The sequence below is a fragment of the Macrotis lagotis genome, chromosome X (assembly GCF_037893015.1).
Source record: "Macrotis lagotis isolate mMagLag1 chromosome X, bilby.v1.9.chrom.fasta, whole genome shotgun sequence".
Classification (NCBI taxonomy): domain Eukaryota; kingdom Metazoa; phylum Chordata; class Mammalia; order Peramelemorphia; family Peramelidae; genus Macrotis; species Macrotis lagotis.
This window is the reverse complement of record NC_133666.1, coordinates 576,267,861-576,295,312: the sequence shown is the minus strand read 5'-3', so window position 1 is coordinate 576,295,312 and position 27,452 is coordinate 576,267,861. Positions and strand designations below refer to the sequence as shown.

At 32.3% G+C, this 27,452-nt stretch overlaps 1 protein-coding gene across 4 annotated transcripts in view; it reads left to right on the top strand.

Moving 5' to 3' along the window:
* TRPS1 (transcriptional repressor GATA binding 1) overlaps positions 1-27,452 on the top strand; it is a 300,371-nt gene that overhangs the window by 66,431 nt on the left and 206,488 nt on the right. For all 4 annotated transcript variants that reach the window (XM_074201304.1, XM_074201303.1, XM_074201301.1 and 1 more), the window contains one exon: positions 5,415-6,544. In XM_074201304.1, coding sequence (XP_074057405.1) covers positions 5,415-6,544 — 1,130 coding nt within the window. The remainder of the gene's footprint in view (positions 1-5,414; positions 6,545-27,452) is intronic.

Genomic DNA, 27,452 nt, shown 5'->3' with positions numbered 1-27,452 from the left:
GATCTAAATTTAAATCTGGCCTCAGACACTTACTAGTTGTGTGACCTTGAGAAAGTCCCTTAATCTCTTCCTCAGTTTCTTCAATTCTAAAATGGGAATCATAACATTTATCTCTCATTATTCCTGTGATAATAAAATAAAATGATATTTGAAAATTGCTTAGAATAGTGACAGGCACATAAATGACATCTTTGTTCTTTCTTTATAGCCATTGTTCTAAGGAGCTCAATTGAGTATCACTCCTCAGAAGTACCTTAAGGTGACTAAAATAGAAGAACTTTTATCATACCATTTTAGGACATAATATGGATCATATTACGATCATTAGAAAACAGTCTAATGGAAGGAACATCAGAATAGGAGTAATTGACCTAGGTTTGAGCATCAATTCTTCCTTTGATTATCTATAAGCACTTAGACAAGTTATTTCCTTCCTTCAGTCCTCCATTTCTTCTTCTATAAGATAAAAGAGTTGAACTATATGTTATCTAATCACCCTTTCATGTCTAATCTGACATGGTATATTTTCAAACAGCTGTCAGGAAATGAACAATTATCTTGAGATTTTAATTTGATAGTAATGCTATTTGTGGTATGAGTTCTTTCAGATATTTGTAGTGGTAACATGGCTTCTCTTTTATTGTCCCTCATTCTCCTCTCCACTATAATTAAAACATTATGTCAAACTTTTATTTTTTACTGAATAGAATTTTCAAAATGTACTCAGGAAATATTTATTAAATAACCTACTCTATACAGAGTACTGTGCTAGATGATAGGGGAGATAGAAAGTTTAGATGTTGTGGTCCTTCCTATCTAAACATCTATGAGCAGGATAAGCTATAAACTTAGATACCTATTATATGCAATATTATTTGATAAGTTCATTAAACAATCTCATTAAAGAGGTATAAAAGAAAGTATTGTATTAGAGTTCTAGCAAATTAAAACTTCTTTGAGAAGAGAGCATTTCAATTTGTAGTTAAAGACTAGGTAAGAATTAATTGAGGAGGGAGAGAGAAAGAGACAGAGATAGAAATAGAGCTAGACAGAGACAAAGGCAGAGGCAGGAACAGAGAAAGAATAATTTGAGAAGAGGAGCATGTTTTAAAGATATTAGAACATGTTCAGAGGACTGAAGTGGAAAGGTACAGTGGTGACATATTTTAAGTAATTTTGAATTTGGTGAAAAAATATGTTGAACTTTTCTCACTTATTGTTAGGAATGAGGGTGATGTTTGATCAGGGTGACATGAACAGAACTGTGCATAAGAATTGTTTTGTTAATATAGTGGAGGGACAAAAATGGAGATAGGAAGATATATTTGGATGCTATTGCAATAGTATAGCTTGGTTGTTATGATAGTCTATATTTGAGTGAAATGGCTAGGATTAGAGGATAGGGGGGATTGTTTTGGGTTTTTTTAGATTTTTTTTTCAAGGCAATGGGGTTAAGTGGCTTGCCTAAGGCCACACAGCTAGGTAATTATTAACTGTCTGAGACCGGATTTGAACTCAGGTACTCCTAACTCCAAGGCCAGTGCTCTATCCACTGTGCCACCTAGCTGCCCAGGATAGGGGATTGTTGAGGGATAGCTTAGTTGAATTGAAAACTATTCAGAGACTGATAATGCCTTCCACCAATGTTTTCATATTTGAAGATGAAAATATCTATAGATGTATGTACACATGTAGATATGTATGCATATATACACACATATGTGTATTGTATTTCTATATATGTATATACTTGGAAACAAATTATGGATCATATTTTTGACTTTCAAAAGGATGTAGAACCTTCTGTTCTTAAGTCATTGTTTAAACTAAAAGAATGTTAGCATGCTAATCAGAGAGCATTATTCACTCAAAATTTTTCTGCCCCTATGTAAAATGGGTTTGGTTTATTTTGTTGATATTACTCTAATTCATATCTTAATAAAACACTATAGCATATTTTCTGTAATTAAAATCTTGATTAACAATAAAATTAAGTTTTGAAAATATAATTATTACTTTGAATCTTCTCTTTGAATAAAATTGAAGCAGTTTTCTATATAGTAAACACTTTTGAAAGCATGGTTCAGGTGTTGTTGGTACCAGATGACTTTTCCGATAGTCTCTTGACCTTTCCCCCAGTTTTCATTACTTTATTATCTACTATATAAAATAAACATAGCGAATACATAATATATGTCCATATACACATGTGTGTTTGTATACACATGTGTCTATATATGCACATGTTCATTTATATGTATATACATTTATGTGTATAATATATACAGGCATAGGCATAGAGAGAGATAGAGAGAGATAAAGATAGAGATAGAGATGATAGAGACATAGAGAGACAGAGACAGAGATAGAGATAGGGATAGATAGATAGAGATAGAGACAGAGACAGAGACAGAGACAGAGATAGAGATAGAGATAGAGATAGAGATAGAGATAGAGATAGAGATAGATGTATTTCTGTCAAAATATAAGCACCCTGAGAGTTGGGATTATTTTCTTATTTGTTTTCGTGTCATTGCTGACTAGCAATCTGACTGACACATTACAGGCTAGCAATAAACACTTGTTGAACTGAATTCCAATTTGTGAAATGATTCATTACCATTTCCTAAGAAATGTTAGTAGAAGCACTTATCATTTTGTATACATTCTTTGGTTTCCTTAACTATTCTGAGAAAGGATTTCAATGGATATTGGGGGCATGAAAAACCCTGTATGATTTGAAGCAAAGAAAAAATAGTTAGTATTCAAAGGCACTTTCCTCCAATAAAGACAAGAACACATTATTTTAGAGTGCTCTTTCAGTAGTACAGCACAGTAATGTCCTAGTAAATTTTCATTTCCCAGAATAGTTAAATAAGGAAGTAACAGGTGAATCTTAAGTATTTTCTGCTTGTAAGATTGGCTACAAACATTTTCTTTTTCTCTTTATGAGCTAGAAAATGAGACATTTGTAGAGAACAGTGATTTTGCAATTTTATATATTCCTTGGTTTAGGTAAATTTACAATGTTCTGTTTCACAATCATTAAACTATTATAATAATAACTTAGATGTTTTATTCATGGTGTATAAGAGATCCTGTCTTCTCAGTCAGTGAGCAAAGATAGAGAAAATTCCAGACCAGTTTATCAGAGATTGTAGAATGTCAGAAGCAACAGTGATGTTAGAATGACTAGAGAGGAGAGTGTTTGCAGATGAGTAATGGAAAACTTGAAACTTTGAAATAGTGAAATGTTCTTTTTATAAATCTCATTTTAAAATTTTGCATTATTTTGCATTCATTTTAACTATTTTAATAAAATTATGACTGACAAGAAATTTTATATACATATATATGTTTGTATACATATATTATATACACATACATGCCCACCCATAGAATCCTAAAAATTATCCTATAATCTGATTATTATCTCATTTTATGAATAAGTAAACTGAGATCTAAAGTTGTTGTGCTGCCTTGCACATGCAATCATTACAAAGTGCTGAAGATAGAACTTGATCTAAGATCTTCATGACTTGCCATCCAGCACTCTTTCGTGTTTACCACACTGCCTAGTTCTAGAATATCTAATAGGAGACGTTGAACTCTTTATAGAATCACATTTCATTCACACATTCCAGGAGAGTAACTATAATTCAAGAAGGCATCAAGTTCAAGTCCATGGTAACTCTTATTAGTCTGAAACTAATTTTATTTAAGTCAAATCAATGGCTTTATCTATCAACAATGGTGAAATATTTGTAGAAATTGTGATATGTTCACAAAAATAACACATTTGTGTAAGTTTCAGTTCACTTAAACATTTAATGACTAGGTCAGAAGACTGACAACTTAGATTTTAGGATTATATGACTTTGTCATCTTTTAAACTAGTACATACCAGGGTGATTTGATTCGGGTTTATGGTAGGGTAAAGTGAGCGTCCTTATACTTCCCTCCATGGTTATCCTTTTTAAGATCTGATACTCAGCTCAAATCGATTGTCAAATTTAAAAGTATATAGAAAATATTGTTTTTATTTAAGATAAATATATACATAAATTTTCTAAGTATAACATTTTCATAAAATATAAAACTATTCCTTTTACAAAAGGGTGAGTATAATGTGGCAACATGTTCAATGTATGTGGGCTTACAGCACTTTTGACACAGAGCCATTTTTATTTTAGTATGCTAGATGGCTAAAAGGCATACTATTTGCATTTTTAAATGTTTGCTTTTAATGATTTTTAAGTGCCTGAGACATTCCTTATGGCAGGATTCTCATATGAGCAGTGATCACATGCTTTTTTTTGGTGGCACAGCTGTTGAAGAAAGGAGAAAATAATTATTCCATTTGACTAATATATGACAACAGGATCCTGCAGACATTCAGCAATTCTCTGACAGTTGGAAGATTAAATCTGTCACTCTGTGGATTATTTCAGTCAGAAATTTAGGATTAAAAAATATCATATCTTGACACTAAGCAGAGAGTGAAAGGGGGGAAGCTGAATCCAATTGCTACCAGTGACTTTGTCTGCTGTATGGGATTGTACATGTAGAGCATAACAGTTGTTATGACTAGATACCATGGAACTTCCCAATTAGGGGAAATGAAGCAAATTTATGGCTTAAATTCTTGCCATATTTTACTTTGGCCTTTGAAGCACTTCTGAACCTTGGCCAAATGATCTCTGACATCACAGGGCAGGTGTGGTGCAATCATGGATAGGGCTGTGACATTGACAATGAGAATAGAGATTTTAAATATATATATTCTGGTATTCTATGTTGCCTTGAGTTGTTCTCCTTTACCATTTTTTCCTGTCCATTCTGCACCCTTTTTTCCCTCTTTTAAATTGTAGTGTTTTGGAATTCAAATGTATGATTATTATTCTATCCTAATTTTAGTACAATACAGTTCCCTTCAATCTGAAACCTCATTGTTGTAGATAGGATAGAAAATTTCTTTGGAGAACATATTCATTAAGTAAATTTTGATAAGTTACCACTGATTTTTGACAGCAACCCTTAATCTTTCAAAGAAGAGATTTTCACAAGATCTGAAAACTTATTCAAGAATGCAATTTGAGGGAAGTTGTTCAATTAGATCTAGTAAGTTTGAAAACAATTTTCTAACTTTCTAAAATAAACATGCTTAAATTTTAAAAATTAGCTTCAACATATTATTTCTTATTCATTGCATCTTTTCTTTGGTCCTAATATGCTTAGCATATTTTTCTCAAGTAGATGATTTTTTTTTAAAAGAAGACAATTTAATAGTAGATATACTATTACATTTTTTTAAAATGTGGATTGTTTCTTCTTTCTTTTCTCCTTCCCTCTCCATCCAAGTTTCTATTTAATTAGTGCAATATTTGAAATAACATTATTCTTTTCTCTGGCAGGTCACTTCAGGTGGAACTTTTATTGGCATTGGACGCAAAACTCCTGATTGCCAAGGAAACACCAAGTACTTCCGCTGTAAATTCTGCAATTTCACATACATGGGCAACTCATCAACTGAACTAGAGCAACACTTTCTGCAAACTCACCCAAATAAAATAAAAGCTTCTCTCCCCTCTTCTGAGTCTGGGAAATCTTCAGAGAAAAACTCTAATAAGTCCAGCCCCACTCTTCGAGCATGTGATTCTGGAGACTTGGGAAAGTGGCAAGACAAAATTACCGTGAAAGCAGGAGATGACACTCCTGTGGGTTACTCAGTGCCCATCAAACCCATTGATTCCTCTAGACAAAATGGTACAGATGCCACCAGCTATTACTGGTGTAAATTTTGCAGTTTCAGCTGCGAATCATCCAGCTCTCTCAAACTGTTGGAACATTATAGTAAACAGCATGGGGGAGGGCAGTCAGGAGGCCTTAATCCAGACTTGAATGATAAACTTTCAAGGGGCACTGTCATTAACCAGAATGATCTAGCCAAAAATCCAGAGGGTGAGCCAGTAGCTAAGGCAGAAAAGGGCTCCAGTGCAGCTAAAAAGAAAGACTTCTCTAGCAAAGGAGCAGAGGATAATGTAGTGACAAGCTACAATTGTCAGTTTTGTGACTTCAGGTACTCCAAGAGCCACGGCCCTGATGTAATTGTGGTGGGGCCACTCCTTCGTCATTATCAACAACTACACAATATTCACAAATGTACCATTAAGCACTGTCCATTCTGCCCCAGAGGCCTCTGCAGCCCTGAAAAGCACCTTGGAGAAATTACTTATCCGTTTGCTTGTAGAAAAAGTAATTGTTCCCACTGTGCTCTCTTACTCTTGCACCTGTCTCCTGGGGCTACAGGAAGCTCCAGAGTTAAACATCAGTGCCATCAATGCTCATTCTCTACGCCTGATGTTGATGTTCTCCTGTTTCATTATGAGAATGTGCATGAATCCCAGGCGTCTGATGTCAAACAAGAAGCAAATCACCTGCAAGGGACAGATGGGCATCTGACTGTCAAAGAAAACAAAGAACACTCATGTACCAAATGTGACTTTATTACCCAGGTGGAAGAAGAGATTTTCCGACACTACAGGTAAGCTGTAGGGGAAGGAATGGTAGTTATCTTGGATACATAATAAGAGATGGCAGGAATCCAAAATAAGAATGGAATAGGTTGTAGTACGTGTTTCTATTGCTGCACACTCGCAAATAACATATTAAGGAGAAAGGGATATGACCCACATCAGAGTGTGGTGTGCTCAACGATTTCATTTTTGCATACTTGGAAAGTAGCTGAAGGTGGAAAGAATCCAGACCTGTGATTTTATTGGGAGGGGGAATTCCCTTTTGTGGAAATCAGTGCTAGTAATATAGATTCACAACTAATTTGTTTCTCAGGGAGTTGTATCTTAGATATTCTTAGGGCATACCTGAAAAGGTATACCTGAAAAGGTAAGTTACTTGCCCACAGTGAGACAGCTAAAGTGTTTCAAAGATTGTTTTGTACCCTGACTCATTTAAGATATTTGATGGGATTTAGTATTCTTTCACAATCTATTTATCTTGACTAAATATGCTCTTGTGTTCCACAATGGTTCATTAGATCAGCTCCCTTATTATGGACTGTCCTATCACATTTTCCATCTTTGATTCCAAATATGAAACAATCAGTCAGAGAACATGTTGCTGCTGTTTGCCTTTCCAAATGGGCACAGGCATCCCACTGATTGTCGAATCATTGCACAATCCCCACTAGGCTTGGCCTCCAAGCACAAATCCTTTTCGAAGTTGAGTATTCTATAAAGTAGGTGCACAGTGTGGCATTGTACTTTTATGAAGTGCCTTCCTCCAAGTGGATAGAGTTTTTCTCTGTGTTATATTGTATTCCTACCTAGATTGTCTAAATCTTGTGTTTTTTTTCTGATTACTTTCTAACCTCTATCTGCTTTATAAAACTGGCATCCCTAATTAATCCTTTTGCATTATTAAGGAAAGAAGTTGGATGAGTTTGAAATATATATATATATATATATATATGTGACACCCCAAAGGAAAGTAGAATGAAGAGAAAGAAAATAGGTCCACTTCACCTGGTGTGAAAATATAAGTCTCAAGGACTGGATGAAGAAAATCTCATATAACAATACAGGCAGAAAGATGAAGGGCTGTGCTCCATTTATCTAATTTAATAGATTAACTTTTTTTTAAGATCTAAGTTGAACAAAAACACACTGTACTTGAACATCAAAACGTCTGCTTATCTCTGTGCTTCACTGTAGTTTTAAATTTCTTCTAAGCCTGAGGGTGGCACCTCACTTGTATTAATTACAGCAGATTGCCCGGCCTTTGCCTTTAATTCTGGGGGAGGGCCAACTGTGGTGAGCTTTACCAGTCACCTGAACTCATTGTCATTCTAGTGGTCTCCATTCAGATTTAAATGGGACAGTGCTGGTTGGGATCTCTAAGGCCAGCTGGCTGCTTATGTCCAGGCCAAGTTTAATGTCAGCTCAATTATTTTAATTATATCAAAATAAAATTAAGAAGCATACTTTTAGAGCACCTTTTTCTATCATCTCACAATCTATCATTAATCTATCTATCTATCTATCTATCTATCTATCTATCTATTTACCCATCATTTATCTATTTTGAGATAGTGTAGAATATGTGGTGATAAGGTATCTCAAATTTGCCTTACATGGAAATTTATCATTCAGAATCTCTATTGATTTTGCTGTAAATTTATCATTACTCAGTTCATGACTTGAGCACTATTTAACTATATGTAAAATATTCACTTAAATATTTCATTTAAAAATTTATAGTACAGAGCAATGGTGTAAGTCTAATTCAACTACTTATGCTAATATGAGGCTTGATATTCAATTTGAGAATTGAGATTGGGTAAAAAAAAATATCTTTTAGTAACTTCAGCTTTCAATCCTGTTTATGTTTGGTACTAAATAGAGGAATTGTGTTTTTTTTTCCTAGAGAATAATTTGACTGTATCTAATATGGTTTTACCCTTTTCACATGGGTTTGTTTTTATTTTTATTAGTAAGATAATACTCAAAAAGAAAACTTACCTAATGCTATATTTATAGTTCACCCACACACATGTGCGTGCGCATACACACACACACACACACATGCCTGTGTGCTTACATACATATGCATTAGTAATTCAAAGTTTTCATTTTTAATTTCTGAAGCAAATGTATGGGGAAAAGATTTAAAGGGAATAGAAACTTAAATGGACAGACTTATTATCTGTGGAAATTCTATACCATATCATTATTCCCTTTCTTCACACTATGTATAAAAGTTGGATGAGGGAATTAGTATGGCCAAATATGTTAAGCTGTAATGGGGATAATCTTATAAGGTACCCATTAGCCTTCTTAATAGTTTTATATTCTTATTTTGGTTTTGGTTTTTGCAAGGTAATGGGGTTAAGTGACCTGCCCAAGGTGACACAACTAGGTAATTATTAAATGTCTGAGATCATATTAGAACTCAGGTCCACCTGACTCCAGGGACAGTGCTCTATTCACTATGCCACCTAGCTGCCCCATGGTTTTATATTCTTGTTGGAAAACAAACCTATTATTTTACTTGAGAAATATACTTCTCTGATCCTGCATTGCTCTTAGGATCCAAACAATTTTCTCAATTTATTTGCATTTAACATTCGTCATTGTTATCTTTCAATATACATTTTGATAGTTATTATATATCAACCAATATATAATATAATTTTATTATAATGCCAATATTATAGTATAATATTATAATGCCAATAATTACCAATATAATATTATATATTAACCAATATATAAAAAGTATCATAGATTATTTAATTTTTTATCTCTAATACACACATACATACAACACACATATATACTTGGTTTCATAGAATGTGTCATCTATTTTAAATATGCAGTTTATTTCAAAGTAACCTTAATAAAGTTTCCTATGATGTATTGTGAAACTATCTATAAAGAGCATTCCTGAAGATGCTATTAAGTGCTTATTGCATTTACAGATAAATTTTGTTGTTTAGACTCTTATATGTCCATTAAGAGAGTTTAAAAATGATGCTTAGACAAGAAAATTTTGTAATGACACCAAACACAATACAGCATTTGTAGTGAATTGAGTTAGGAGAGCCTGAATTCAAATTCTACCTATCTGTGTGACTCTAAACAAGTCATTTATATCTAGCTTCGGTTTCCTCATTTGTAAAATGAGGGAATTAATTTAATGACCTCTAAAATCTCTTCCAATTCTAATTAAATGGTCATATGAGTTTAGTACCCATAATGGATATCATCATCACTATCAATATTACTAATATTAGTATGATTATTGTCATGTGTAATTGACAAGAAATATCTTCATAATCGATCTACCACAATTTGTGCAATATTTGAAGCATTTCTTCCTATTAAAAAATGGTTTGTCTGAGTGAGGGTTATTAGATATGTATGTCCTTAGAAAAAAATTCAAAATTAGATATTAACCAGAAGGAAATTCTGAAGATAAGAATGAAGTACAGTAATTCAGGGGAAAATAACAACATTAATAAATGATTTCAGATTTTTGTCAGTTTCTTGATGTTTCTTTGAATTCACTAGTGCATGATCCCCTCTGCCATGCAAATCACACATCTCTCTGACTTAGTAAAAGCTTATTTAGAATTGCTTTTCCTGAAAAAGTCATCAGTCTATGACCTAGCTATTGATGAACTTCACAAAATTGAAATAGGCCAGTAATCAGATGACATAGATATAGTCTGTCACTAGGTCTATACTCAAAGACTTTCCTTCTTGGTAAGCTCTAAGACAGTGTACATTGGATTAGCATAGACTTTGAGAATCTATTGTCACTACTAATCTTTGATGAGGCAGGCATAAGAGTAGATTATTAGTATTTGCAGAATTTAACTTTCAAGGTTAGAGAAGAGATAGACTCCTATAAGTGTAAAATCTTCAAAAACTGCAAAATGTTTTTCTCCTTCTGAAGACAGGAATTAACTCCTGGGGCAGTCAGAAATTTTTCAGGATTTGAGTAGGAAATATGTTTCTTTCTATAGACATGCAGTATGCACATTGATTAATTTATATATATATAATATTTTTACTTTCCATTTTGTTATTAACTTTTAGTTTAACCCACTCCAGTGATGCTTTCATGCTTTGATAGTTAAGATTCACTTAAAATGAATTTTTGAACCAGTTTTTCAGTGGAAAATAAAAATTATAAACCCTCCTGGCATGCTGTGTTTCTTTTCCAGGTGGTTGTCCTTAAATAAATTATGCTTTTTGCCAGTAAATACATTGATATTGTGGTTCTCATTTTTGATTAGTAGATCTTTATATCAAGGTTCAACAGAATGTTGTTGGGTAAAACACAAGAGACTGAGAAATTAAAATTTAAATAAAAAAACTAAAAGAGGCATCTCAGAATTTGGATCCTTGAAAGTAAGAATTCTAATTTAACTGACTGTATATACATAGCCATAAATAAATGAAAACTTTCAGTGTAATTTGTCCTGAACCATCTCTCATCAAATCTCTCTGTCCTTAGTTAATCTGGTCCATGGACAATAGATATCCTGATTTTCTTGCTTGATAGGACCTTTTGCTCCAAGTTCTGCAGTCTCAGTAATATAAGATCTCTTCATGCTGCAATAAGGCATTCATTTTACATATATACTGAACTCAGTAGATCTGTGACCTCATTGATGTATTTATGTCTTCTAGTGATGGAAATTACAACCCAGATATGCCTACCCATCCAGTTTGTCTTTTGACCATATCATTCTGTAAGTTCGTTTTACACAATGGGTTAGAATCCAGCCTCACTTTCTCTTGATGTTCTGAAGAGAGTTCAGTTTGTCAGATTATCCCATTTTTTTCCCACATGACTAGAAAGGCATTGTTGTTTTTGTTCATTCTTTACATTTCTCTTTATGTATAATGTGTTATACTCTTTATACACATTATATACTTCAATTTCCCTTTGAGTATTTATCTATAGTATTTATTAAGCACTTATCCATGTTAGTGATATCATTTCAATATGCTTTCTATATGTTTAAATATTTTTAAAATGACCAATAACATGATTTTTTTTGAAATTTAGTTCTAAATAATGTACATTGTGTATCTGAAATTTATCTGTTTGGACTGAGGCTTACCTATGTTGGTCAACTAAATAAAAATCAGAGAACACTAAAGGAATATATAAATATTTTTGTGTAAAAATTTTAATAGTCATACTCAATGAACACTCAAGACTAATCTGGCCTTTTCAGTATTTCAAGTGCTTCTGTCATGAACTGTGAAAATCATGAGTAGAAATATTGGGAACCCTATAACATGTAGCCATGGGAACTGTGGCTATAGTTTCTGTTGAGTAGTGTTTATTTGTAGCTCTTGAGTGTAAAACCACAAGTGCGTGTGCCATTCCTTTAGAGTTTTCCATGAATATCTTGTTTTATTTCTGTTACCACAGAGATTTTCTTCAATGAACAAGAAAAGTTATCTTATATTTGTTGTTAATCAATTTTTCCCGAAACCATTTATTCCTAACTTTCACTTTCCAACACCTTCTTTCAAGTCTTTATCACTTTGTATTTGAATCATGGCATTCCCGTTCTAACTAGTTTCTTTGTAAAATTTAATTGGCTTCCTGTTATGCAGTCTACATATACTGCTTTCTGAATGCCTGTTATTTTCTTGGTCAAAATATTTTAAGTGGTTGTATGGTCCCCACATGTTAATATCCAGTCTCTTTTGCATTTCATTGTGATTCCTTTTCAAAATGAAGACCCATTCTTCAACTTTCCAGTTTTTAGTTCTCATTTTTTTTATTTAACGAGGTCATTTTTTTACTGTCTGAAATTTACCGTTTAACTTTTTTTTTAACCACTGTTCCTTTTTTAAAGGAAAAAATACTTTGTCAGTTTCATCAAACTTCTTTCTTTCTGCTTCTCCTTTTAGTACTTAGTTTTTTTTCATATCTATTTTTGGTTCTCCTCCTCCATGAATCCTTATTTTGTCCCTTCCAGGATATATTGAATTCTCTCTTCTTTGAGTTTCTCCAGCACTTGAGTACTATTGATATGAGCATATCATCATATCTCATTATCTGGTTTACAAATACACCAAAGATCTGTGATTTAGTCAGATACTCCATCAGTTAGTGAAATCTTTAGAACTAGTAACACTAGAGTGCCTTCAGCTCCTAAACCTGCAATTATATAATCCATTTTCACTTTTCCTTGTCTTCAAAGCTCATTGCTACATAATTCCACAAATTGTGATAACTTTATCATATAAGCAAATGAAGACTGTGACATTCGATGACTTGTGATCTGCTTTGGTTTAACTTTGAAGCAGGGAAGAAATAAAGGTTCATTTTCTTGATTTTTATATTTTAACTGAAGAATTACATCTCAATTTTAGGCATTTTGGTGAGAAACTACGTTTATTGGTGTAGCTCATAATTGTATATAATCTAAAATGAAGGTATTTTCCTTTTTCTCTTCAAATTTATTTTTCTTTGATACTTTTCTGTGATTGCAGTTCAGTTTTGGGGACTCTTCAAATCAATGGTGTAGCTTGCAAACCATTCTCATCCTGTGGTACCTTTTTTCCATCTTGACATGTAAACCCTATTGATTTTATTGATCCTTGGCAATATGACTGATGCATTTCCTTTTATAGACATAAAGTGTTCTGCTAATATGCTTTAGTTCATATTTTCCTTCACAATTCTTCATTGGACCTATTTTGCAGTTTTCAGAGATCCACATTGCCTCTCCTTTGATGTTTAAGGTACTTACAACTTTAATATGTTGGCTACCATAGTATGATGGCTTTCAATTACATAGTATGAATAGAAGATTGCTGATTTTAAAAAGACTATCAGAGAGAAACCTGGAGAACATTAAAATAAATGGTCAATATTTGAAAGACCATCCAATCCATCTTGTGTTCCTTCTCCTATTCAGGTTTAGGCCCATTTCATTGTCCAGCCACAATATCTTTCCAAGATATATATATATATGTGTATATATATATATATACACACATATATATATATATGTATATATATACACACAGATAGATATAGATATAGATATAGATATAGATATAGATATAGATATAGATATAGATATAGATATAGATATAGATATAGATACAGACCAAATCTTTCATTTAATCATCCAATTACCTATCCCAGACTTGATAAGAGACTTTCTACATCCTATTCATTCCCTTCTTCATAAATGGATGGACAAATCATTTGGGGAATTATGAATCTCATAATGACCTTGATGCCATTTAAAACACTTGATCATAAGGATTTCCTTTTCCTGTTGGACTGAATAAGGCCATCCTTCTTAACTATGTCATGCCATATAAATCTTTGGCAAGCATGCCTCTTACTAATTTATGTCTGACTGATAGTGAAGTGTTATCCAGAAAGTTATTTCTTTTGTTAAAACTTTCAAAAAAATCTTTTATGATTTCACAAGAGAGTCATTTCTTTTGAAGCAGAGCCTGTATGGCGATATTTTTTTTTATCATCTGAAATGTATTCTGTCAACAACAAAAAAAGCATAGTAAGATTTCCTATTCTTTGTAACTTTCACTCATGTAATCTAAAAGTGAAGTATGTAGTAACATTATTTATGAATCAAAACACTTGTTATTTCATATTTTCATCAAGTATGTCCTTATTATATACAAAGATTATCAAAAAGGTTTCATAGAAATTTGAAAGGTGGTATATGGTTTGACAGTTACTGATATTTTTAGATCTTTTTCTTTTTTCAGGGTAATAATAAAGTCCATGATTTCCCCTGCCTCCAAATATGTGGCATACTTTATATCTTTTTCAGGTAACCTGAGAGCCCATCTCCTTACACTCTCAAAATCACTTTGCAACCAACACAAATCTTGATGTATAGGTTTACTCCATTTACTCTTCTCATCTTTTTTTTTCTTTATTTATATTTCTATTACCTGCACATTAGGTACTATATTTTGAGTCCAAATGTAGTGGTTTCATACTCATTAATAAAGTATTTGTTAGAAAAATCTTTACAAATCTTTTTCATTTTTGATCTATTTCTTAACCTTTTATTTTCATCCTGGGTTACTCTTGAGATCATCTGGATTAATTGAATGTCTTGCCAAGCTTTATACAAGCCTGTTTTTTTTTCTTCCTACAACTTCTCTCTGTTTTATGAGGACAAACTGCTTATTATTTTCCACCGCCTTCCTGTGAGATTTTATGAATCAGTTTATATTCTAAACTGGTGCTACCCTTGGCTGCCACATCACTCTACTTGGCAAGGAGATCAAGTATTTGCTGTTTGATGTAGTTTCCAGGGCTCTTTTGCTCTCCCCTTTGTGCTAATGACTTTACATTAGCTCCACTTTGTGAAGGAATGATCATTATATGTGCCAATATCTATTATTTTATCTATTTTTCATTTTAGGTAGTTGAGTCTAATATTTGTTGCAATTGCACATCTTTTCACTTTTATTATTTCTTCTAATTTGATAGTGATTTTAACTAAAAAAAAGTATGACTATATAGAAACAATCCAATAGCAGTAACTAGTCACTGTTTGTTATACATAATTTCTTTTTCAGAATTATAAATTTAAAGATGAAATGCACTTTACAGTTCATTGGTCCCTCATTTTGTAGATGAAACATTCCTAGAGGAAAACAAAAGCAAAAATGAAAAATAAGTTTGAGGGAGTGTAAATGACTTGCCCAGAGTCACATAAATAATGTTGTTTAAGACAAAATTTAAACCTAAATTTAACCTTCCTTTGTGATGTGATTTTGAGTTCAATGTGTGTAACACTTCCCAATTCTCTTAAAGAAAAGGGTTGCATAGTTATCAATTCATCATTCCTTATTTCCCAGTCTTTTGTTTTTCTTTATGTATCAAAATGTCTTTTTCTTCCTAGACCAACTTTACAATGAGGTGATAGTTATATATGTTTTGATGTTGAGCATAAATCTTTGCTCTAATGCTTCACAGAAAATCTGAAGCATAACTTAAGATTATCTTCATGGAGACCTTTTTAAAAGTGCTCATCATAACAGAATAAGGTTATTGAGTCTTTTCGTATAAAATATGTTTGCCTTTGGATACATGGAAAAACTGTCAACTTCTTTATTTGCCTCTCTATAGAGAACATAGAAGCTCTCCTGAAATTTACTTTTGCCCTTTGCTTATAGCAGGAATTTTGGAATTGCTGCAATTTAATTAGTTTAGCAAGCTTCTTATTGGTTATTGGATAAGGATATAACATTTTTAGAATCACATTTAGAGAAAGTCTAAGAACTCTGTGATTTTCAAAACTTTCTTCCTCTGCAGTTTTGCAGAAGGCAAGTTACACATGTCTAAAAGCCATATTTTATTTAACTTTGTTTCATGGATAACCTCCTCCAAAGAAATACATCATAAGGTGTTCAGCTTGCTACTAATAGGACATAATGCTATGCAGAAATAATGGGGGGGGGGAGTCATGTCATTCCTAAATTAATATAATACTGTGAGAAAACTGAAACTGAACGCATATGATTAACCAGGTTTTAAATTGAGTTCTAACTAATACTTTTCATTATAGCATACTATAAACTTTTTGAGGTCAACAGGCATTTTTTTTTATTTGTACCTCCTTTGCATAGCGTAGTGCTGGTTATTTGTAAAAAAATATTTGTAGGTATTTAAAAATATTTGTTGAATTACAAAATTCCATTTTCTGTGGTATGCAACTGTTCATATAGAATTTTTAATGCTTTTATAAATATTATGTTTATTTCTCTTTTGAATTATGTGCAACCTGTGTGTATCAAATTTTTAGGCTCAATTTGCCTATATACATAGATAATTTTATCATCTTTATATCTAAAACATTTTTTCCATCATTCTTTTGAATTGTCCATTTAGAGTGCCTCACTTTCAGAACTTATTGCCAATAATGGCACAAAGTTATAAAAGTTGACTTTTTAAGTTGTCTAAGCTACCAACATTATCTTATATTTAAGCTATTTCATTTTATTCTTTTAATCAGTCATTTTTTAGAGTTATTGAATTTGGTTTAACAAATTATTTCTTCATTCACTTGCCAATATTTAAGTATACTTGCAAGGTATGCAAATGATCATATAACTTCCAGGGCTAGTTAATATTTATAATTTATTTATTATTATTTACAATTTATTCTGTTGCCTTGACTCTCCACCCTATCACTGAAGAAGCAAAACACTGACAAATATTAAGAACTATTCTGAAAAAAATGCTTTGCTATTGATAACTATTCAGTGGGGTAAAGTTTAGCATTTAGAGATAAAAAGACTAAGGACAGTATCTTGCAAATATGATTTTGCTTCATAGAATAACTAGTATGACTAACATTATTATGAGAGTGGTCAGGCCTTAGAACAGAAAATATCACTAATGGTATATAAACAACTAGTATCTTTATAGCCACTTTCATGTACTTGTCAAATAACACTTTACAAATAACTCACACCTTTTATAAAACTGGGAGGCTGGTGGAATATAATTTATCAAGTATTAAAATTTTGAAGTACCAGGCAAAGAAATATATTTATAGAACTTGGCATTGTCAAGGAGAAATAAATGATATTTTTCATCATAACTTTTTGATTGCTTTGAATTGGGTATGATATGGTTTTTCGAGAACTATTTATTTGTTATTCAGCTTGAGAACAAAAGGTAAGCTAATTATTGTCTTGAGATCTCTCTCTGAATTCTCTTTTAGTTATATAATTATAATGGTTACAGACCAACAAATCGCTATTGTATTTGAGCACCCATAAAAGCTCAAATAACAACATGGAATGAGTACTTCAGAAATAAGGGAGTATAGATAGATCTTAAATATTCCTCTGAATATGATTTTTTTCTCTCTTAAGTTATTTTTGTATGGCTTCTTGAAATCTGAAAGCATTCTAAATTATGAGACCTAATAAAATATCTGCTCAGAAAAATATTAAATTTCTTCATTTTGTCTGCCTTTGGGCAAGAAATATAGCTTGCATGGTCTTGTATATATATATGGCTATTATGTTATTTTATTTTTTAAATTTGTTATTTTATTTTATTCATTCTATATTATTATTGACTGTCTACTATATGCAAGATGGAGTCCAAATATGTATAGAGTATTAAAACATGTACAAAATCAAAATAAAGTGCTGACTCAGAGGAGTTTGAAACCTAGTAGATAGATAAGACAAGTACATGAGTAACATACTATACAATAAATAATATGTTATAAGAATAGTACAAATTGTGTTGGCATTCAAGATCATGTTTTGCTTTGGTAATGATGTCAGACTTCATAGATGAAGTAATATTTAACTTGACTTTTGAAAGATAGATAAGAGATACTTAACTCCTGGAGGTCATCACAGTAATATTTATAATATGCATTTGGTTTGAACAGTTCAAAAATTCTGAGAAATTTAGTAATTGTTATCAATGTGTCTTGTTATTTTCTCAGGCCTAAGACAATATATAATTGTGTTCTATTTGCTGCAGTTCCATGTTAGATGTTTATAAATAGAAAATTATATATATATATATATATATATTTAAAAATTTTATTGTTCCAACTTCCTATAAAGATAGCTTTCAATATTCATTTTGGTAAGATTTTGAGTTCCACATCTTTGTCTCTCTCTTTTCCTTTCCCTTTCCACTTGACTTCAAGTAATCTAATATAATTAAACATATATAACTACTTTAATTTATTTCCAAAAGGTATTATACATATTAACCCTTGTGCTCAAATCTAGTTCAAACTAAACATTGTATAGTAGCATAGTATTAACTTCCCAGTAAATTTGCATGGAAGAGAATTATATAATATTAACAATGAGAAACATTGTTATAACATTATACTGTATCCCATATTACATCCTTTTCTGGACAAAAATAAACCTGTAAATATTTAAAACACCAAAAAAGAACCATGTTTTGTATAATGTGGATATTGTAATCCTACCAAATTATAACTGATAATCAAGTTGCTAATTCTTATTTTATACTATTTTATCTTTTCCACCTTTTAGGTAGTGTTTTTTCTAAACATGTATAATTTGAAAAGGAAAATAATATTGTTTGTCATAAACTCTTTGTTTAGACCTGAAAAGTTAGCCACTGCCAAGATAAATAGAAATAGAATATGTAACACGTACATATAATTTAAAGCTCTCATTGTCTAAAGGGGAATTGATACTATAAATTGAGATGAAGGAGAGTTTATTGAAACAAATGCTAAAAATCCTAGCCTCACTGATAATGCAGTTGAAAGGAAGAATATCATTTCCTCTAACCATGAGTATTTGTGCTGTAGCCATGTATTTGGGTCTGCTGTGATTAGGAGAAAAACTATTTGGGCTTTAGTGAGGAACTACCTTAACTCTTTCAGGCCTCCAGGGTACCATTTAGTAGATTGCCTTTTCCAATTTACTAAGTGGTGTTCAATGGCCTGAAAGATTGAACATTTTACTTCCCTCTCTCTAATAGTAGTCAGATGCATAATCTTCAGCATCTGAATTGTGAAGATAATAAGAACATTACCTGTATTTCTATTAAAATCTTGGAAGATGGAGATTTTTTCTGACTTTACAATATTAATCAGTAGAAGAGTCATTTGTATATTCAGTTTTCTTATTCTCCCACAAAAAAACAATATTTAGACATGTTTTTCTCACCTCCTATTGGCTACTCTGTCCCCTACTTTTGCAGTACGATGTGGGAAATCACATTTCTTGCAAATAAATTAAGAAAGGCACTGTATGGTAAGAGGTAGCAGATTAAGTTAGCACACTAGCAATGTAAAGACTATTGGATTCCCATTGGTTCCTGACTTTCTCACTATACGACCTTGGAAAGTCATTTATTTAACTCCTGAGTTTCAATAGAGTAAGTGAATTGGGATGTATACCTCTGGGCTCTATCTCTGATCTGTGAAGCTCTTTCCATCTTTCCATCTCTGAGAATCTATAGTATATAGTATTCAGAAGTGGTTTAAAGAAGTTGTTTTTAGGTTTGTTTTTTTTTTTTTTGCAAGGCAATGGGGTGGCTTGTCCAAGTCCACACATCTAGGTAATTATTAAATGTCTGAGGTCAGATTTGAACTCAGGTTCTCCTGACTTCAGGGCCGGTGCTCTATTCACTGCGCCACCTAGCTGCCCCTAAAGGGTTTTTTTTTAAAAGGAAGATGAATACCCTATGTTCTTATAAAATTAAATAAATATAGTTAAAATTCAATCTCACTTTACCTAATCATACCTGACACATTTGGTTGACCTCTAAATGTATATTCAGACTTGGAAAAATTATTGGCAATTCTTCAGATATCTGTTAGCTGAGGAGGAATCTTTTCTATAATTACTTAACAAGCCATCATCCAGTCTCCTGGCAGCTAATGACCCAGTGGATAGAATGTAAAATTTGAAGTCAAGAAGACCTAAGTTTAGGTCCAATCTTTCAAACTTATTACCTTTCAGATCAGTCATTTAATCTTTATCTCAGTTTCCTCAGTTTTTATGGCTATAACATATAAATAATTATATATAGCTATAACAATAACTTACTTCCCATAACTATTGTAAAGATAAAATAAGGAATTTGTGAAGCACTTTGCAAACTTTAAAGCATTATATTGCTGCTCTTTTTATTATTATTAATTCATCTCTACCTGAATGTCTCCAATGATGATGGAAGAGATAGTTCAGATTATTTTGATTGCTCTATTTGTTGGCAGGTGTTTCTTAACCTCCTTTCTATAGCATACCCACATTGGATCCCATTATGTTTTCCAGGAGCAAGATAAAATAAATTTATTCCTTCTTCCACAAGCCTAAAAAGCTAGAAATGCTTAAGTGCCTGCTGGCTGCTAAATCCAGTTCTAAGCACCAGGGATAGAAATATAAAAGTGAAACAGTCCTTGTCATTCAGGAATTTACATTATAATGGGATTATGCAATGTGTTCACTATGAGTAAATATATATTTTTATTTGTTGGAGTCAGAGGATCTAGGTTCAAAAGCTGAATCTGCCACTTTGTTGTTGGGAAAGGTATCATAACTTCTTGGGACTCAGTTTTCTTAAAATAAGGGAATAGGGTTAGATGTCCTTGAATATCGCTTTGTTCTCTAAGTTATAATCCTGTGAAATACAAAGGATTTGACACCTGGGGAAATCAAGAAAGGTTCTTGAAGGAGGTAGCACTTGAGCTAAGTGTTGAAAGGAAGAGAGGGATTCCATGAAGCAGGATTAAGGAGAGAGAATACTGTAGAGAGGGATAAAATCTGTGCAAAAACATAGACATGTAATATTGTGTGTAGGAAATAGGAATAGATCACTTTGACTATGAGAGAAATGGCTAAATCAACTTGGAATGATGGAATAGACTTGGATTGTAAAAAAACTGTAAGAACTTGGACTTTGTCTTTTATTCTAAAGGCAACTGAGAGCTATTGGAGGCATTTATCAGTCAGTCAGTAAACGTTTATTAAGTTCCTTCTATTGTTAGGTGGTATGCTGGGAAAAAATATAAGAAAATGAGACCCTTGGGCGGCTATGTGGCGCAGTAGATAAAGCACCGGCTTTGGAGTCAGGAGTACCTGGGTTCAAGTCCGGTCTCAGACACTTAATAATTACCTAGCTATGTGGCCTTGGGCAAGCCACTTAACCCCATTTGCCTTGCAAAAAAAACCTAAAAAAAAAGAAAAAAGAAAAGGAGACCCTTTCCTCAAAGAACTTATATCTAATTGGGGGATATAGCAATCAGTTTATAAGCATTTATTATTCAATGTCAGACTCCTCATGACCCATGGACCATGTGGCCTATGATATTTTCTTCACAAAGATATTAGTGTTACTTTCCATTTCTTTCTCCCATGGTAAACAGATGTTAAGTGTCTTGCCCAGAGGTTAAGTGTCCCACATCTAGTAAGTGTCTGAGGCCAGTTTTAAATTCAGGTCTTCCTAACTTTGAGCATGTTGCTCTATCCACTGAGTCTCCTAACTATCTCCTAGGCAAACAGAGATTAGATGACTTGCCTAAAGTCACATAGGGTCTGGGAGGTAACTTGAATTTAGGTCTTCTTGACTACAGACCGGTTCTCTATCAACTGAACCATCTAGCTGCCTCCAAACATTTATTAAGCACTAAATATGACACCAAAGTTGGACCCTGTCTCCTGGGCTCTCACCAGTTATCTTGACTTTTATCTTGCCACTGGACTTTAGTCACTCTGAAAAAGAGAGTGAAGTTGAAAACTTTGTGCTTGTTCCATTTCTTTTTCAAGTGCAAGCCTTCACTCTGTGTTGTCACTGGTCCTCTTAGAAAAGGAAGGATGAACAATAAGCTGGTACTGGGTCCTTATTAAGAGTTAGAATAATATGAAAAAATGGGAGTAGGAGAGTTACCTGACTTGAGGGCATGATGGAGAGATCCTAAGGAGTAGTCATATGGAAAACAGGATTTGACTGTCTTGGGCATCTTCCTTAAAAAGAGGTTCTGTGAGGAGCTTTCTACATCAGAGGCAGAGGGTACTGATAAGGTGGAAGCTCTGATGAGATCTTGTCTAAATTAATTCCTAGGCCTTGATAATGATGACCAAAGGAGTGCAGCCTAGTCTGAAAAAAAATGAAATTCATTGACGGATGTTGAGGGGTCTTTAGATATTTCAAAACTGCTATCATGTTTCCCCTAGATATTCTCTCCCTCAAAGTCATTTCTTATCATTTCTTCCAAGTAATTTATGATGTAATTTTGAATTCCAAGATCATCCTAGCTGTTCAACTTAGCTTAGGATCACAGAATCTGCTTTTTTTAACTGTCTTTTATGTGTTATCTTCCTCCATTAGATTGTAAGTTGCTTCTGGGCAAGGACTTTCTCTTTTGTATTTGAATTCTCAGTGCCCTACAGTAGACTCTTTTTTGAAAAAATTTTTTATGCATTTTTTGCAAGGCAATGGGGTTAAGTGGCTTGCTCAAGGCCACACAGCTAGGTAATTATTAAGTGTCTGAGGCTGGATTTGAACACAGGTACTCCTGACTCCAGGGTTGGTGCTCTATCCACTGTGAACCTAGCCACCCCTACAGTAGACGCTTAAATAAATATTTATTATCTATTATTGCTGTTCAAATCTTTCTGTATTTTCTGACTCTTCATGGCCCAATTTGGAGACTTTATGGCAAAAATACTGGAGTGATTTGTCATTTCCTTCTTCAGCTCATTTTACAGATGAATAAACTAAAGCAAACAGTGTTAAGTAACTTGCCCAGTATCACACAGCTATTGTATGAAGCCAGATTTGAACTCATAAAAATGAGTTTGACTAAAATTGGTTGTTGACCTGAGTTTATCAATCTTTTCTAGAACATTAAGTACCCAGCATCAAATAAAATAATACTGATATGGTCTGACCACGGCAAATTACAATGGGGCTCCCTCATTATAAATTAGTCATTTTCTAATAATTCAATCTAAATTTGCATTAGTTTTATGACAACCTATTCACAAATGATTTTTATTTAGTTTGGAGTTCAGTAAAACCACCATGAACTATTCTCATTTCATAAGAACTGTTGTCTGTTCTTCTTCCCCACCCTCAAGCTATCAACCTATCTTTTTGCAGGTTCTATTTTTAATGCAGATATAGAATTTTCAGATTTGTTCTTAATTATCATAACTTAGGAAAAAGAAAAAAACACCTTTTAACAATTCTCATGTGTTACCTTCACTTGACATTATTACTAATACTTCTTGAGAGATTTTACTTTCTGACATTCACTTCAAGGGCTATCCTTGGTTTCTAAGATCAAAGTGAATTCTTGCTGAAACATGTTAGGAGTCAGGGAGTTGACCATCCAAGCAGGAATTTCAAACTGGGTCATTTAGCAGACCCAGACTTCAGTCTGAAGATGTGAAGTTCTGTGATGAATTCATTGTTTGGGCAGGTACCCAGAGTCTTGGATCTATATTTAGCTGAATTAAGATCTTTTTTCAGGGTAAGTATTGGTCAATAGCAGAAAAAGTAAATTTCCATATATATATATATATATATATATATATATATATATATATTTCAAAGTTCTCAGAGATTAAAGATACTGAGATTTTCAAAGCAGGTGATGAATTACTTATTTCATAGGTTATGCTTTGGTGTTTTCTTCAAGAAAAAAATGTAGACTTTGAAGGGATGAAAATGGGATGAAAAAAATTCAAAGTTGAGAGTTGAAAAATAATGTTGATGTAAGGAAATAAAGCCTAACTTAAAAAAAAAGTTATAGGGATATAACCATTATGGTTTCTTTAGAAATATCATCACATATCAATCACCTTATATTTTTGATTATTCACTGTGTTTTTGGTCATGTGGCAAAAGCACAAAATATTTCCTTTTCTTTAGATATTTATAAGTTATTATTAATCAATTAATGACCATTATTAATATTAGTATTACTATATCAAATGAAATTTCTTAATTGGAAATAGATACAATTCTTTACAAATACTTAACTTAAAGGTGAAGACTAATTTCTCTTCTTTGGCCATTTTTAAATAAAGTGCAAAAGAAAAATTCATTTATCTCTAAAAAAATAGGTTGTCGCAGTGCTACCACATATGAATTAAACTGAGATATGAATTTTTTAAAAATACTTTGAATTTCAGTTTTTAAGTTTGCCTAAAGCCTTTTTTGAACAAAATTGAAAAATAATTTTTCTTACTATCATCATAAGGACTTAAAACAATGCTATGTGTTCATTTGAATACTATATTTTAGTAGATCATTGATCTTTTGGAGTCAATAAAGTATGCCCCCTTCTTCACCAATAAAAGATATGTTCTATAAAAAATTAACTTTGAAAGATCATCTCATGTTTTCATTTAGGATGCTTTTGATTCATGCATAGACTATTTTCATAAAAAATAATAAACATGAGTAAATAGATACACAAGTAAGAAGATGTTAAGTTTACATAATTTTTGTAAGAGTGCTATATGTGATTTTTTTTTTCTATTTGGAAGAAAATTTCAACTCAAAGTACTTTGAAAATATCCCCCCAAGAATCTTAATCATTTTATCTCCCACAGAGATGTTTTTTTCTTTGCATTAAGTCAGATCAACTTCTCTTTCTAACCTTTTGTTAGGAGATGTTTGAGCTACTTCATGATACGTTACTAACTCAGATTTATGAGCACTGCTTCTAAATTTAGAAAATGTTTATGTTCAAACATATGAATTAGATAATGTTGGTATTTTATAGATGAAGAAACTGAGTCTCAAAGAGTTTATGATTTAGCCATAGTCACAAAACTAGTATCAGAGTCAGTATTTAAATGCAGTTTTTCTGCTTCCAAATCTATTGTCATTTTTCTACATCCTGATATTACAATAATATATTTGGCGTAGAGTTGCTAATAGCCAAAAATAGTGGTTCCACTATTTAGATGGTGGATTGTGGCATAGATCAGTAGCTGGAATGTCCTTAGATATCATTTAATCCAATGCTTTTCATTTGATATTGAGAAAATGAAGTTCCAGATAGATGAAATCATTTGCTGAGTATGACACTGGTGGTAAATTTCAGAGTTGGAATTTGAAATTGCTTTAAATACATTGTTGTTTCCTCCATACCATACCATGCTACCTATCCTTAAAAAATCAACTAATACATAAACTGGCAGTTAAGGTCTGCAAAACCACAACAATTGCCTTATCTATTAACCTATTATCTTAGTTGTTCTTTACAACAGTCTTGAAAGGATTGTGCTATTATTATCTGCATTTTACAGATTAAGAATCCAAGTCTCAGGGAAGTTAAATGACTTGCTCAGATTCTTATAGTTATTAATTCTCCAAAGCAGGACTCATATTCACATCTTCATGACTCTAAGTCCAACATTCAATCCTCTAATCCATCTTTGTGCTTTCCTAATTAATAGCTGTCTCACATATAGATAAAAATAAATGCTTATATAGAAAGATATCCCTGTCTCTCTATACACACATCCACACATATAGGCCTAGAAATTTATATATGATGACAGTGTAAGACATACACATAGTATGTTTTGGTCAAAAGGAACGTTCAGTCATTATGAAACAAGGAAGTAATTATCTCATCTGACCTTTCTGTTCCTGAGTTTGGGTGCATCCATATTGCACACACACACACACACACACACACACACACACACACACACACACACTATATTGATCCACTGAGAAATAGCAAATTTATTTCCTGGTGAGAATAAATTGGTACGGTATTCTTGGTTGGTATCTATCTTCTTATGTTAGCATATTTTCCATCATCTAATTTTACTTAAAATCATCAAGGAATATTCACTTTATTTGAATCTTTCAAACTCTCCTCAGAGATGTTTTCCCCTAAAATTATTTTCATTGTATTGTGATATGATACTGTTCATTATCTACCATCCTCCATAATGTTTTACAAATGTTTATATGCTGAACTTATTTTGACTTTGACCTCTGTTAAGAGCTGTTGATAAATCCAAAGTCTTTGCTTTTGTCCAACTCTCCTCCATTTCTGGGAGATGGAGTGGTAGGGGGAGTTGTACAACCAGTTTAAACAAGTTAGATTAAAAATTTAATTACATGCAATATCTTCTCATTTTTATTTTTTGTTCTGCTTTGAAATTGATTTAACTATTGCTCTAAACAGATTGTACCCAGATAATTGATTCAGAAATGGTTGCTAAATCAGTAACCCATTTCCTGTTTATTAATATAAAGTTGGTTTCATATTTAATGATTTTATTCAGTGTTCACCACATGTATTGCTTTCATTATCTCTTTTTGAAGAAAATGTTCATTATAGGTCTTAGTGGACAGAGTCCTGATTTGGAATAGATACCTGCATTCAGATCCCAACCTGGCCATTTATTTATGTCTTTAACTTTTGACAAGTTACTTAATCCCTAAGGACTTCTTTTTCCTTATCTGGAAAATGAGAGAGATTAGAATGTTACAGTTCAGTTTTTTCAGTATATGCAGATATGAGGCTTCTGATTTTTTTCACATGTCTTTGAATGAAAACATTTCCACATTCTACATTTTCTAGCAATATTTACTCTCATTTCCTCTGCAAAAATTCATATTGAAATGACCAAGTGTCAATATATTTATTGATTTGGTTTGAAGGTCTTTTTGAATTTTTCCTTCCCCTAAAACCTATGTAACTTTTTTATTTGCACTCATCATAAGCACTATGAGCCATAATGGAAAGGGTCTAAGAAACAATGTTTCTGGTTGACTTTGGTTGCCTAATTCAATTGATTCCACCAATATCTTTGTTCACTTCTTTGAGGGCATGGCAGTTTATATCAAAAATAATGAAAATGCTTTAGGCAAATTCATGACATGCTTTATGTGTATTAAGAAAGAAATAATTCTAATTGTCAATATCATATATATATATATATATATATATATATATAGAAAGAGATGAAAACTAGATGCATTAAAAAAGATAATTTGTTTATAAAAAGGAGCAATGAAATTAGTAATCCAAAAAAATTAGAAAAAGTGTCAGCATATTTTTAGATTTAAAGACAATATTTGAAAACAGAAAAGAATTATTTGACAGGATTCTGTCATTTGAATGACAAGGAAACTGAGAAGTCAAAGAAGTTATGTGTTTCTCCTAAGCTTAAGTAGTGAGCTGATTGAATCAAGGTGTTCTGCATTCAAGTCACTATTATGACACTTATAAGGACTGTAGGTTCATTATTTCACTTAACTGAACTTGCTTTGGCTACTTCATATCTATACCTATTATACCTGGAATGAGTATTCATATGTCCTATCTTCTTTTCCAGAATTTTCCTATTTTATTGTATCATCAGGCAATTAAAAATACTGATTTAGAGTTGGTGAAT